The sequence below is a fragment of the Diabrotica undecimpunctata genome, chromosome 3 (assembly GCF_040954645.1).
Source record: "Diabrotica undecimpunctata isolate CICGRU chromosome 3, icDiaUnde3, whole genome shotgun sequence".
In the NCBI taxonomy this organism is placed as follows: Eukaryota; Metazoa; Arthropoda; class Insecta; order Coleoptera; family Chrysomelidae; genus Diabrotica; species Diabrotica undecimpunctata.
In genome coordinates, this window is record NC_092805.1 from 149,478,761 (window position 1) to 149,490,929 (window position 12,169).

General features: G+C 31.6%; 1 protein-coding gene across 1 annotated transcript; it reads left to right on the plus strand.

Annotated features, from left to right (window-relative positions):
- The first annotated feature begins 371 nt into the window (after positions 1–371).
- Positions 372–10,113, plus strand: LOC140436219 (putative beta-carotene-binding protein). Its single transcript, XM_072524916.1, has 4 exons — positions 372–691; positions 4,873–5,021; positions 6,696–6,912; positions 9,685–10,113. The coding sequence occupies exons 1-4, from the start codon at positions 637–639 to the stop codon at positions 9,987–9,989; spliced, it is 726 nt and encodes a 241-aa protein (XP_072381017.1). The 5' UTR covers positions 372–636; the 3' UTR covers positions 9,990–10,113.
- The last annotated feature ends 2,056 nt before the right edge of the window (positions 10,114–12,169 follow it).

Below are 12,169 nucleotides of genomic sequence, written 5' to 3' on the forward strand. Positions count from 1 at the left end.
GTAGTATTAAAACCGTTATAAATTAGCACGAGCCATAGAGAAGACAATCAAGCCTAATTTGCCTAATATAAAAAATATGAAAAGAAACACGTTGCATTTTCTGCAGAGTATTCCTTGTAGACAATTTATGTATAATTTTGTGATCATTAGTCATCACGGTTATCATTCGATTATTTTTACAATGCAGACACCTAAATCATTATTTGTTAATCATAAATTATGTCTAGAACTACTCCTTGAATAATTTGTGGGTATATTTTACGTAAGAAATTCATCAACAAATATTTTGGTTTTATTTTTTTAGTTTTTTATGCAGTAGCAACAAGTACCAGCAGTACATTCAACAATAGATTTTGTTTGTTTACAAGCCATTTGAAGTTGATCAATATGTGTTTGGGTGGAATAGTGAGAATTAATCAATAATTTTATTTTTTACCATCTTGTTAATGATTCCTTATTTGCCAATTGGTTTATTTGTCTTTTTTTATGTTTTTCTTAGATTTTAGTTGTTTTGAATAATATATTTGCATAGATTTCAACTCCTTTATAAAGACTGAACGGATTGGTTTTGATTAGTATTATTCCAGGTTTTATTGTAATCGTTTGCTTTTAAAAATTTTGGAAAATTATTTAATCATGAAATATTTTGTGTTCTTGTGTCTTATTAGTTTTTGTGCTGCTAGACAATTGCGTAAGTACTTTGTACCATATCATTTTCACTTGTATAATTTGTTGTATTTTGTGGCGAAGAGAACTTAATTGAAGCAAGTGTAGTTTCACATTTTTTTAATATCATCTCAACACATTCATATTAGTTGATAATTTGATTCACGATACTTAAAATTAAAACTAATCCTGATCAATTTTAAGTTTCCTCGTTCTAAAATTGCTTAATGAAATTGACGTAATTTCATATAACAATATAAATTTAATAAGCCTTTTTTCCCATTTTTTTATGACTGACATTGTCTTTTTTGTTCTATTTTAAATTTTGGCTATTATCACAGTTATTAGAATTTTTAATACAGCTGCATGAAGTAGTCGACTGCAATTGCAACCAAACTGTTCTCTTAAGTTTCCACAATAGTTTCTATTATTATAATTTACAGAATCTAATGGGTTATTGTAAGACCTAATAGTTAATAGTAATTTTCCTTCTTTATTCATTGTTCCGAGTACTTCAGCGTTTCAGTAATATTTCTCATTGTCTATGATACTTAAGTTCTATGATAGATGATACATTAGGATACAATGAACAAACATTTTATTAGTTTTACTTTGGTTTTAAATTAAGGTTCGATTTCACCATAAAGATGCTCACCATTAATTTGGTAAACTTTAGGCCATATTTTTTACTAATTAATAATATATTGTTTATTAATCTTTCTAGCCTTTGAGATTTTCTTCATATCTGATGTTGTTAATTGGTAATCCAGTTACTTTTGTGCCAATTTGTTCATTTAAAAGCTCTTTATTAATTGTGAGTTCTTAGTTCAAATTAAATAGAGCTCGTGACATTATATCGAATCGTACTGTTCATTTTTGATTATAGTAAAAGTTTCGTATCTCTGCATAACCTTAATTTTATCTTTAAGAAATTGTATAAGTTGTTCATGTATCATCTTATGAAAAACTTTAATGCTCACCAGTGCTTTAATTTCAAGACCAGATTTTCCCATTTTTTCCTTCGTCCAGTAGTATTAAGTTTTTTTAGGTTCTGCCTTGAGGATTCCAATCTAGCGCTGTCCTTGCAATTTCATCTGGGGGTCTACGGAGTGTATGGCCCAGCCATCTCCATTTTCTTCGTATTCTTAATTTTATGACATTTTTTGGTAGGTTTGGCTCCATAAATTTTCATTCGAGATTTGATGAGGCGAAAATATACGAAAGTTTTTTTGGTAACGTTCTATTTATAAAAGCTTAAAATTGGTGTACTATGGGTGCTGATATCTTCCACGTTTTACAGCCATATAGCAATACAGCTTTTACATTTGTGTCTAAGACTCTTCATTTCCTTTTAGTTGGGTTCGTGTATCCCTTTGGCTCAGATTTAGAAGGTTTACGGTTTACAGGTCGCTTAAGCGCCCCTAGCGTGACTTAACAACTACTTACGTAGTCAGGACCGATGGCTTTATGGGCTCTCCGATGCACGGTGGTAGCTCAATTACATTAGAAATTAAAAAAATTGTGGTGTCAGAACCGAGAATCAAACGCGGACCCTCCTAGTTGTTAAGCGAGTACCGTTGAGCTGCTCTCTCTCCAATTTCGTTACAGCCTAAATGAAGCCTTGGCCTCCTCCAAACTATGCCACCAACCTTGACGGTTTCGTGCCGATCTTCTCCACGTTATTACATCTAGCAAATTTTGGATTTGGTATAGATTTGTTTTTTTAAGGTTGGCTCTTCCTATTTTCAATTGTCTTTTCATATATTCGAGAGTCATGTTCAATAGTGTCACTGTCCCGTCTCCTTGCTTTAATCCTTTGACCATTGAAAAGTTCTCAGTGAGCTCATTTTATATTCTGACAGTTGCTGTATAGCTGGTCACTTTCAATGTTTTCAGTTAATTGTTGGAGTCGTTTGTTTAGAATTTGAGTAGAAACTTTGTAAGCTGTGCACAGGAGGGTTATGCGCAATAATTTTTTTCATTTCAGGTTATCCCCTTTTATATAGATTGGGTATACAATCCCAATTTTTCCATTACTAGGGATCTTTTTATCATTCCAAAACTTGTTTATAAGCATACGCATTTGTCCTACTAGGTATTCGCCACCTAATTTATATAGCTCAGATGGGACGTTGTCAATACCTGGGACCTTGTTATTCTTTTGTTCTCGTATTGCTTGTTTCACTTTTTCTTCTGAGATGCATATCCATGTGCTCTTTATTTTGTTGTCTCCCTCAAAGTGTTTGGAAATAGGTTTTCCAGACTGATTTTATTTCTTTTGGATGGCTGTTTATTTGCACTTCTTGATTTCTGCATAGATTCGTTCAGGGTTTGTATCGTTCTCCTAAATTGCATAGATATTTATAAGCTTCTCTTATATCCTTGCCTTAAAAAGTTTCGTCATGGAACCATTCCCTTGTTTATTTCTTTTCTTTTCCTATGATCTTCCTTGTTGCGTCAATTACCTTGGTTTTGATTTCTTCGAAATGTTCTTCAGTGACTAAACTGCCTGTATTTGTCAGTGTTTGTAATACTTATGTCTTAATGTTCTGTTTGATATAGTCTTGTCTCAACTTTTGTATATCTAATTGTTATGTTGTTTGTTCCAGTTTGTCCCTCCTGTTTCTCTATTTTGAATTATGCATCTATATTTTATTTGTACTAAGAGATGGTCAGATCCGCAGCATGCTCTTCTTCGGCTCTTAACATCCTGTATGCTTATTGCGGCTCTTTTATCTATTAAGACATGAACAATTTGGTTGGCGGTTGTTCCACCAGGTATATTCCATGTCGCTTTATGTATATTGCGGTGTACAAAAAAAGTCAAGCTTATGATCATTTTTTTCTACTGGCACAGTTGATTAGTAATTTTACATTTTTACTGATGTTTTGATGACATAAATGTTTACCACTGGTTCCTAAGAAAAGTTTTTCTTTGCCTATTTGAACATTCATACCTCCTAGTACGATCTTGATGTCATTTCTCAGTGAGCTATCGTATACTTTCACTAGATGTTCGTAGAACTCTTCTTTTATTTCCATACTATGTTCTTCTGTTATGCAAGGTATGTTCAATACTACAATAAATATGTTACTATATATACATAAGGTCCGGGTATATAGTGTCATGTGCCTTCCGATTCCCAGGTTCTATTCACGTCTATCGAGCCAATCTCCTGGTCGTAGATCTCTCTGACATTGCCTTTTGGACTCCATTAAGCCATGTTGTTTTTGGTCTTCCTCGTTTTTTTCGCTCAGGTGACTGTCAATCTAATATTATCTTTGGTAGACGATTGTCTGTCATTCTCTGTACATGTGCGTACCAAATACAAATTTCTTCGATTATGGTGGGTGGTTGTTCTGTCCATGATCTTACTCTTTCATTTGTTAGGTACATCAGGAGTTTTTGTTACATACTCTTAGTGAGTTTCCAGGTTTCACATCCATAAAGCACAACGCTTTTAAAAATGCTGTTATATAGCTATATTTTTTTCTTTTTAGAGATATTTTTTGAATAGAGTAGTGAGTTTAGTGCGCCTATTATTTGTTTTCCTTTGGTGATTCGTCCCTCGATTTCTGTTTGTAGTATATGTAATGTATTGTATATTAAAGGTATTTCATTTTTCTTAAGTTGACATTTAGTCCCCATCGCATCGCTCATATTTCTGTATTAATTACTTTGTCATGAATTGTATATCTTCCTAGTCTTGTACGATGACTACTTGATCGTCCGCGAAATAAGTTTCTTCAGTACCTCACTCAGGTAGATTTTGTAGAGTGTTGGCGATAGACTGCACCCTTGCCTTGGTACTTTATTTACCCTAAAATTCTCGGAGAACTGGTTGTTAATCTTTACTTTCCAGTACTTACCATAGTCTACATAGAGGTATTGTATAATAAGCTTTTTTTAAAGTCCACAAATAATAGATGAGGTGGTCTATCACTAGCCATTCTTGCTAAATATGTTCTAAATATGTTACTAACCTGGTTATAAAATAGGTTTAATCACAGACTGGTACTGGTATTGTCAGCTTTGGTCTCCCGACAGTACATTTGATATACTGTGATATTATCTTTTGAACTTATTTTGCAAATAACTTCCTTTTTTTCCGTACAAATCTTGACAGTTTCTTAGAATAATTAATCATTTATAGTCAAATCTAAATATATCACAAGTTCATTAATTAACATTTTTTTTTATTTTAGCTAAATATTTTAATGTTTGCAAACCGAAGGAAACGGATATTTCAAAATGTATTAAGGAAAATATTGAAGAAATTAGGCCCAAACTAGATGACGGCATTCCAGAGATAGGAATTCCTAGCATTAATCCCTTAAAAATTCCATTTGCAGAAGTAAGTTTTATCATTATCACATTTTTCCCTGTTTTAACCACATCTCAATCCCACACAATTTCTCAATAAAATGACACAGTTGACATAGGTGTCATCTACTCTAACGGTCATAAACGAAAAAAAAATATAATTTATTGTTTTGTGTCTTTCTGCAAAATAAATATTCTCAGACATATTATGTATGAAAAAAGTTAAATCAATTTAATGCTTTCAATAAACAATATTTTCCATTGATTCAACTTCCGAAATCAACTTCGAGGTTAATTAATGTTACGCCGCTTAGTGACAACAACTGATCCTACTTTTAATTGGAAATTGTTAGGTGAGAGTCCAGGCAATTGCAATGAATTCAAAAACTATGTGGATAGTTGACTCCATCATCCTGATTTTTGAATGTATCAACTGATTTGAAAACAACTTTCCTGGAAGAAAATTCAGAATGGTTGTATGCAGATCACCGACATCTGTATTTTTTGCTGACAATATATCTCATCCAATTATAGTTTTTAAACTGGTGAACTATGCCAGGAAAAACACGCCGAATAACCTTGGACTAGCAAATTTACCTTACAAAGATATTCAGCTCAAACAAGATGGAAGTGAAGAAAGAGTATATTTGACTTAAGTAGTGTGACTAAGTATATCATTTTCAATTTTACGTAATTGAACAGAAGTTTTAATTCAACTTACATATTCCATATATTTGCTTTTTAAATAAATAATTAAATATTAAATAATAAATATTTACATTTTGAATTTTACTTACATAGTCCTTATTTGATTGGTGTAGTGAACCTCAGATTAATTACTATGGTTTATTCTCTTAAATCCTTTGTGTTTCATGTCAGCACTAATTGTGTCCTTACTGGATGTTGTTATGCTATTATCAATATTAATGATAGAGGTGGACGAAACCTTGGAGATTTCATTGATGTAATTAGCTCACACAAATTCCCATGGAATTAAAACGTTCAGTTCTCATCATTCATGAGTTAAACTTTTGCACACTTTCATCTTTTTTGAGCTGCATATCTTTGTAAAGTAAATCTTTTTGCAATTTTCTTTATAGATGTATGCCCATTTAACTAACTTGGTGATTTTAAATCCTAATTTTTTTGCTTACTAGAATTTTTAACGTACGTGTGAGTCCGATTTTCGAGGTGATGTTTCCGGTTCTAGAATACGAACTGTTTTCTTCAGATACGAATCTTACCACACTCGTCCTTTATCCTATGAGACTGGCAACATGAACGTTGAGCTACTGAATCCATCCAACGGATTATGCAACTCAAATCAATGTTTCTTTCATTCTTATTAAGTCTAACTCGAAGGGCGTTTACATAAATACGACATTACTACCATTCATTCTTACAACTTCTACAAATCTTTCTTTTGTTTGTTTATGAGCAATTAGAACAACTCCAACAATTATAACAACTCTTAATACTTTCAGTATTAGATATTGTTTACTATATATTTTATACCACAATTTGTATACATCACTTGGTTTTTCGTCCTTTGTTAATTCCATTTCGTCTCTTAAATTTACCCAATTTAGTTCCGATATTCCAAAACCTGATCCTGTCTTAACTAATATTTAATGGTATCTCAAAGTACATGTATATGTACTTATCTATATAAAATATAGATTAATGTATCTATAAACTTTTTTAGCTGAATATTGGAAAGGAATTTAAATCATCAATGAAGGATATCAACATCTATGGTATAAATACATTCATTGTAAAAGATTTAAAAGTCGATTTGGACAGTAATTATATAGTAATCAAAGTAAATATACCCCATATTCATGCCGAAGGAGAATACAATGTTAAAGGAAAATTATTAATTTTGACTCTAGATGGAAGTGGACCTGGTCAGATCAATATCAGTAAGTTTTATTTAAAAATACTAATTATAGTAAATATGTTTATTTCGTAATATAATGATATATTTTCTTGTGTTAAAAGGTTCTAAAACTGTTTTCTTGTGGCATGTCTAAGTTAGATACTATGTTTATACTGGATTAAGCCATAATTTATTGTAATGAAAATTATCTTTTTAGCTAACTAATGTTTGACGTTTCGATTTCCACTCCAGAAAACGTTTTCAAAAACAGATTATTTTATAAAATTCTGCAAAAATGTATAAACAACAAGTTGTTGTTAGTAGGTTATGTTTTTCAAAATTGATGGTTGACTTACTTGGCGTTGATCTTGTAGGCAATAGCATGCTTATAGTTGAAAAATTGCGAGAGTAGTGTTTTTATCTTATATTATCGCAATATCAAATTCTGACTGTGTTTGTATTCTGTGTGTGTGTAAAATGTGTGTTTAAGTAAAATATATGTTTGTGTATTGTGTGTTGCATATGTATTGTGTATAAATTCTAGGTGATATGTCTCCGACTTCCTATTAATCCGCTAATGTTAGTATATTTTTGTTATTAACTTCTTTTTTTAGTATTGGTAACCAAAGCCAGCTAAATGCTGTTTTGTTGTTAAATTGTTTGTCAAGACCTTTGTTAGCAAGTTGCCTTCTTTCTTAAAGGTGTTTTGATTAGAATCTGCTTTAGTCTGTATCATATAATGATTTGATGATTCCTTTTTTTTTATGCATACGTTTTGGCTGAAGTGGTAATTTAAATACCTGTTGGTGTGGGTTGGTTTTCTGTAAACTTTGCTTGCATATCGTGTGGCTTCTTTTGTGATAAAAAAAACCTCTAACAAGACATCAAGCCAATACCATGGTCATGGTCACAAAAGGCTTTTTCTTTGGCCTATATAGAGAAAAGAAGAAGTTTTTAGTTTTTAAAGGTTATTTCCTTCAAGCGCCAATAAACTGAACGAGTGGTTAAGACTATTCATAGTCATTAAATAAAATGTTAATTCAACACAGAGGAAAATAGTCCATGCTATTAAAATAGCAATTATTTATGTTTGTTTTTGTACCATTTTTCAATGTTTTATGTTTGTTTGTAATTTTTAAAATGATGATCAGCTTTCAATATGGTATTATCCTCGTATTGGAAGTATGATCATATTAAAAGACTGTGATTTCTCGTGTAACTAAATTGTAGCATTTCCTGATGATAATGACCAACGAAATATTGGAATTAAAAAATAAAAAGTACACGTAGCCTATATTCTTTCACACGTATATAAGTTTAGCAGATGAACAACAGGGCTTTCGTAGTAGAAGATCGTGTACAGATGCAATATTCGTTACAAAGAAAATTACTGAGAAATCACTAGAGTATAGTAGACCAGCATTTCTGTGTCTGATTGGCCTAAAGAAATCGTTTGGCAGAGTAAGACTTAAAGATGTAATCCATTTTCTGTATAATAGAGAAGTTCCTCTAAATATTATAAAAACTATCGAAAACATCTACCAAAACAACAAAATGGAAGTCAGAATAGATAGACAACTTACAGAACCTATAGAAATATGCAGCGGAATAAGACAAGGGAGCTCATTGAGCGCCATCCTTTTTAATTTAACTATGGATGAAATCGTGAAAAGCGTTAACAAAGGAAGAGAATACAGAATGGGAAACAAAAAAATAAAAATACTCTGTTACGCAGACGACGCAATATTGATAGCCGAAGATGAAGATAGTCTGCAAAGACTGGTCCACAGAAAACTAAAGCAAAAGTGGTCAGTAAAGAACCAACCAGATGTAAAATAGAAATTAGTGGCATCAGTATTAAACAAGCAATGGAAATAAAATACCTGGGAATTACACTGTCCAGCTACAGAGACCTGGACAAAGAAGTGAGAAATCAAGTACAAAAGCAAATAGACTGGCAGGATGCCTTAATAACACTAGTACTGAGAAGAATTACAGGAAATACGCTGAGAGATCGAAAGAGAAGTGAAGACATTAGAAGAAAATGTAGCGTACAGTGTATAAATGAATGGGCACAAAATAGAAAAAAGAATAATCGCATAAGCAGAATGGAGGAGACTTCGTGTCGTCAAAATAGCAAGAGATAAGTCACCAATCGGCAGAAGAAGTATCGGACGATCTACGATTTTACTTTTTTCTTCATCTAGCTATTCTGCGAGTCACATTTATTTTAATTGTTTCTGGTTTTTGATATTTCTGTCTAGTTTCTGCATTTTATGTCATAAAAGATCTTTAAGCTGTCTTGTAGATTCTTGATTTGGTCTCTTCATTAATGTTGTTTACATTAAATTTGTTTTGTCATATTTTAGGTATAGTTGGAAATATTATCATTTTTGCTGCCCCAATTATTTATTATAATTATATTATTTCTATATGTTTAAATATAAATAAATGTTTAATATTAATTTCATGTTTGGCAATTACTTAATTTGAGCATAATCTTTGACGTTGTCTTTGACTTTACTCTAATCATCCTGTCGAAAGATTTGACTGTAATATTAAATGGGAGGAAAGCCGTTGGAGATCGTTTTTATCATAAGCTACGACTACTGCATCGTCTGTATAGCATAATAATGTAGATCCCGTTTCCTTCTATTTTATATCTTTGCATTTTACGTAATGTTCTTGTACCTGGAGTATCCCATTTCCAACTGATATTGGTGGAGTAAGTTCCTCGTTCCTTTAATTCGTAATATTTTATTTTAAAAAATACTAAGTATTTGAAATCGTTGGTTAATTATTTTTCTGTTTTTAGCAAACCTGGAAGTAACCCTAATTGGCCACGGAGTAAGAGAAATTAAACACGGAAAAACTTTCCTCAAAATCTCATCAATAGATATTACACCAAACATAGGAAAAGTAAATCTAAGACTCGACAATTTATTTAAAAATAATCCAGAACTTACTGAAACTTCGAACAAAGTCCTTAATGAAAATCAAGAAGTCCTGGTAGAACAATTCGCTCCTCCCATTGTACAAATTGTAGAAGTGTTCATGTCACAAACTATAAGCAACGTATTTAGAAAATATTCAAAAGATGTTTTGTTTCCAGATAACTGAATGAACTGTATAGAAAATATTGTATAGTTTTTTGTGTAAAGTATTATTATTAGTTGAATTTTATGAAATTGATATTATTTTGATTATTAATTTTTGTAAATAAAGTAATAAGTTTCATATTTTATCTGTTAGTTTTAATTACCTTTATAGGGAATCCGAAAAGGAACAGAAAACACGGTAAAAGTTTAGACCTACTACAAGTAAGATTTCCGTAATATAAACAAAGATAATACACTAAAAGCAAAATATTAATAAAATGTATAAGTGCTAAAAATCAACTGTGATCTGCCTAGCATGCCTATCATTTCGATTTATAAATTGGTAGTATATCGCTTTATTTACACAGGTCGACAAAATTTGACCAATATTCGGACTCAGAGATCAGAATATACTTTTCAGAATGTTTTTTTGTGTGCTGAAATACAAATCTAAGCTGAGAAGTAAAAGCTCTCACCAATTTGTGGTAATGGTTTTTTGTATAAGTGGAGCAAGTATACATGCCCCACATTTGTTCTAAACCTTATGTAGTTGTTTGTGACAGCCAAGTTTTAAAAGTGTCCAGGGATATTAATACAATTTGTAAAATAGCCTTAAAATAATGCAATGTAAGTCTTTAATGCGTTTTATATGTCTACAATTGTTATCTTATTGTTATTTTATTTATTTATATCTTTAAAAAGTAATAGTTGAAAGAAACTGAGAGCATCACCTTAAAATGTGTATTTTTTTTAGAATCTGACTGTTATTCGGAATATTACGATCCAGAAGGGGACAAAAACTATAGTCCAATAGAAGATAGTAGTAGCGATAGTAATCATAATCTAGAAAACATTGCAGATGTTGATTTAAACGTGTCATTAAAGAAAAAAGGGCAAAAAACGTTTGAGATAAAGCGATTTAGATACGAGGCAAGTAAGAAAACAAAAAGGGAATGCAGGTGAAGAATACGTAGGCTATAAAAACAGTGTGTCAAAAATTCACCGATGAATAAAGACAGGAAATATTTAACCAATTCTGGGGTCTAGGAAATTGGAATCTGCAGAATGTATTCATTACGTCTTGTACAGAGATCACTTTGCCCAAACGACGATGTACAGAAGCTGTTTTTAATGAAGGAAAGAGCGTTACTATCAAATTTAAAAATACGAGGGTTTGCAAAATATTTTTCTTTAACACCTTGGATATCAGTAATGGACGTTATTCGAGAATTTTAAATGGGATATCTGACGTTGGGATCACCGCTGTTGATAAAAAAGGAAGAGCCGCATGTCCTAATAAACTATCACACGAGATAATTAATAAGGTAAAACGACATATTGATATGTTTTAAAAATATACCAACCATTACACCAGATATTACAATCCCCCTAGACGGTACCTTCCTTTATTTTTGACCAAAAAAAAATGTATAAGTGTTACCTAAAGCACTTTTAAGAAAATAACGAAGCTCCTGTCAAAAATGGTGTTACAGGAGAGTGTTTAATACTTGTTTAATACTTGTCCGATACTTGTAATAGGTGGGATAAGTTTGAAAGATCAATAAAATCGTGCACAAATGAGTCAAATAAAAAGAAGATAATGTGCGAGAGAGAGCTTCATCACCGAAAAGCCAAATCGGGAATACAAGCCTAAAAAGAGGCAAAGATAGTGGCTGAAATTTCAAGGAATGAAGAAGTGGTATCAGTTTGTTTCGATCTGCAAAAAACTGTACCTACACCATTTACAACCAACAAAGAAAATAAGAAAAAAACATTGTGAAATTTTTTATGTATTTGGTTAAAGAAACTCAGCTAGAAATAATAGACCACAAATTCCCTGAACCAGGACATACCTTCATGTAATGCGATGAAGATTTCGGAGAGATTGAAAAGTACAAATAGCAAGTACCGTATATTTTTTTACCAAGTGAGTGGATGAATGCTGTGGGAAACAATTCTTAGAAGTTTAAATGTGAAGAAATGAAGATGGAGCACTTCATTTCACTCGAAAACTTCAACGAGTACGTGCAGGAAAATATTAAAAAGGATGATGAGAATAATCAGATAAAATGGAGAGAAATAAAATGTATTCGTTTAGAGAAGAACGACCCATTTATTATAAAATTTAAGTACACTCATAATGAAGAGACTAAATTTATAATTGTTAACTGTATGAAGAGGATGCGTGGAAGAACACCTTAA

What these genes read in the sequence shown, in the direction of transcription:
- LOC140436219 (XM_072524916.1), top strand. Translation starts at nt 637, where the DNA reads ATGAAATATTTTGTGTTCTTGTGTCTTATTAGTTTTTGTGCTGCTAGA. An exon ending in TTGTGCTGCTAGACAATTGC is followed by an intron (nt 692 to 4,872) that starts GTAAGTACTTTG and finishes TTTTTATTTTAG; the next exon opens with CTAAATATTTTAATGTTTGC. An exon ending in ACCTGGTCAGATCAATATCA is followed by an intron (nt 6,913 to 9,684) that starts GTAAGTTTTATT and finishes TTCTGTTTTTAG; the next exon opens with CAAACCTGGAAGTAACCCTA.